The following is a 2,589-nucleotide window of genomic DNA, read 5'->3' on the forward strand; positions in this document are numbered from 1 at the left end:
CATTTTTAGAAACAAAACGATTGCAATCTTTGTATCTGTTTAAATAGACATATATTCTTTCGACACATAAGTATCCAGGGTACCTGAGAAATCAAAAAATAAAAAACTACCCGAAACTATAATCTATACTAATATTATAAAGCTGAAGAGTTTGTTTGTTTGAACGCGCTAATCTCAGGAACTACTAGTCCGATTTGAACATATCTTTCGGTGTTAGATAGCCCATTTATCGAGGAAGGCTATAGGCTACTTTTTATCTGGGTTCGTGCAGAGGTTTCCACGGGATGCGGGTGAAACCGCTGGCAGAAGCTAGTTTATTTTATAAAAATACTAACACCAATGCCGACATCTTCCTGGCACTTGTGCAACTCACAATCACCTTAGGTTATTATTGCGCTGCGACGCTGTGTTGAGACTCGTTGCTCAGATATTTCCGAAAGCAAGAATAGCTTATAACTTATTCTTATATTCTTATATATATATAAGAATTGCTTTAATAAGCTTTTGTTTTGTTGTAAGAAATTAGAGTTAGAATATATTGTTAGACTTGTGAAATGTACTTGTGTAAATAATATGTTTTGGCCTTTGGTTATTCATCTATTTTACTTAAAAATCTTTATCCCAATAATATTTAGTTCTATTAGCTAATAAACCTTCTAAAACACTACTTCCTAGGTAGGGATTGATAGCTCTTAGCAAATTTACACTCTGTTTCTTCAACAACGGGTCTGTCACGGAACCCAAGCTGGACACAATATTCTCTATTAGTCTAGCCTTTTCATCAAACCTCATATTCTCATACAACTCACGTGTCTGGTCTAAATTATCAGCTTTACTCTCATATATTTCAATCAATTCGACTTCATTTTCCTCTAAGTAAGGAACAGGTCCGTTATAAGAATTAGGATAGTAGTTTGGTATGTTTTGTTTATTTCCACCAATAGGAGGTCTGCCATCTCTGTTGTATGTCAATGGCTCGTGTATAGGTTTGTTTACACCTATATTCATGAAGTTTCCACCTAAACGATAATGCTGGGCGTCCCTGTACGACAAACAACGTGATTCAAACAACTTGTCCGGTGATCCAAGTATACCAGGTACAAGGTTACAAGGACAAAAAGCTAATTGTTCTATATCAGCAAAGTAATTCAAAGGGTTCTTGTTTAAAATTAATTTTCCCACAGGCCTCAATGGGTACTTATCTTCAGGCAAAACTCTGGTCACGTCAAAAACATCGAAGTCCGCATGTTTAACATCACTGACACTTAGAACTTGAATACTGACTGTCCAACTTGGAAAGTTTTTAGTATCTATGGCATTGAATAAATCCCTGTTAGCGTAATCGGGATCAAGGCCTGCTATTTTCTGAGCTTCAGAAGAACTCAAATTCTTCACACCAGCGTCAGGAGCAAAATGGAATCTGATGAAATAGTTTTCTTTCTCCTCATTCACAACTTGAAATGTATGAATCCCAAATCCAGGCATATGTCTATAGCCATCAGGAGTGCCCAAATCAGTGAAAAGGCGCATTTGAATATGCATTCCCTCTGGAAATAATACTAAAAAATTCCAAAACATATTTGAGTCGTACAGAAATGTTTGCGGGTTCTTTTTTCTTGAGTGAACAAAAGTAGGAAAAAATAGAGGATCTTTTATTACGAACATGGGCGTGTTTAATCCTACTATATCAAAATTACCGTCTTCAGTGTAGAATTTAACTGCGAACCCTCGGTCATCTCTCGATGTATCAACGCCGCCGAATAGTTGGACTTGAGGAGAGAATCTGACTGCAACTGGTGTCTTCTTACCCACTTTGCTAAAGACTTTAGCTTTGCAAATATCTTTCATATCATGTGTTACTTCGAAGTAGCCGAAAGCCCCGCCTCCTTTGGTGTGGACCACTCTTGGAGGGATTTGTTCACGGTTGAAATGTAGAATGTAGTCCATAAAGAATTCGTGGAATATGAGGCGTTTGTTTAACGTGGTACTTGCTTGTTTGTGGTTGACGGGCGCACCGAGCGATGTCGTCATGATGCCTATTGGGCCCTGGAAAGAATAGAGCATGAGGTTAATATACAATATAGAGATCTTCATCTGTTTCTGTAATATACTTATCTGCATATTATAAAATCGAAAGTAGTAGCTCTATCTCTCTTTCAATGTGAGCAAGCAAAATTATAGTACCTACCTAGCTATAGTTCTGTTACGCGGTCAAACATTTTATACTGCCTATTTATTATTAAACTAAATACTTATCGGCTTATCCAACATTAACTGCAGTAATTTAATTATTATTGTTATGCACGGAAAGCCGATATCTTTTTTATTTGAAGCTGCATGTTTAATTTTTATTACTTTATCTTCCTGTCACTAATTAAAAAAAGAAGAGCTCGTGGCTAGGGCAGAGCCGCGTTGATCAATCGATTATAGGTTATTTCAGACTAAACTAAATTTTGTCGTGTCGGGGGACCGCTCTAATTTATTAGCCTAACGTTAGAAGTAATTATATACTACTACATTATGTATGTATACTGCTCATAACTTTGTATATAATTTTGTTTAGATACGTGTTTTTTTATACGAATGTTG

At 36.3% G+C, this 2,589-nt stretch overlaps 1 protein-coding gene across 1 annotated transcript; it reads right to left on the minus strand.

Annotated features, from left to right (window-relative positions):
• Positions 1-555: 555 nt before the first annotated feature.
• On the minus strand, positions 556-2,343 carry LOC124630536 (catalase-like). The gene is made up of 2 exons (XM_047164484.1): positions 2,189-2,343; positions 556-2,046 (listed from the first exon to the last, which is right to left on the minus strand). The coding sequence occupies exon 2, from the start codon at positions 2,029-2,031 to the stop codon at positions 607-609; it is 1,425 nt and encodes a 474-aa protein (XP_047020440.1). The 5' UTR covers positions 2,032-2,046; positions 2,189-2,343; the 3' UTR covers positions 556-606.
• Positions 2,344-2,589: the final 246 nt, after the last annotated feature.

This window comes from Helicoverpa zea, chromosome 5 (genome assembly GCF_022581195.2).
Source record: "Helicoverpa zea isolate HzStark_Cry1AcR chromosome 5, ilHelZeax1.1, whole genome shotgun sequence".
Taxonomy (NCBI): Eukaryota; Metazoa; Arthropoda; class Insecta; order Lepidoptera; family Noctuidae; genus Helicoverpa; species Helicoverpa zea.

Excerpts from the sequence above, each read along its gene's own strand:
- LOC124630536 (XM_047164484.1), bottom strand. The coding sequence starts at position 2,031 with ATGACGACATCGCTCGGTGCGCCCGTCAACCACAAACAAGCAAGTACC.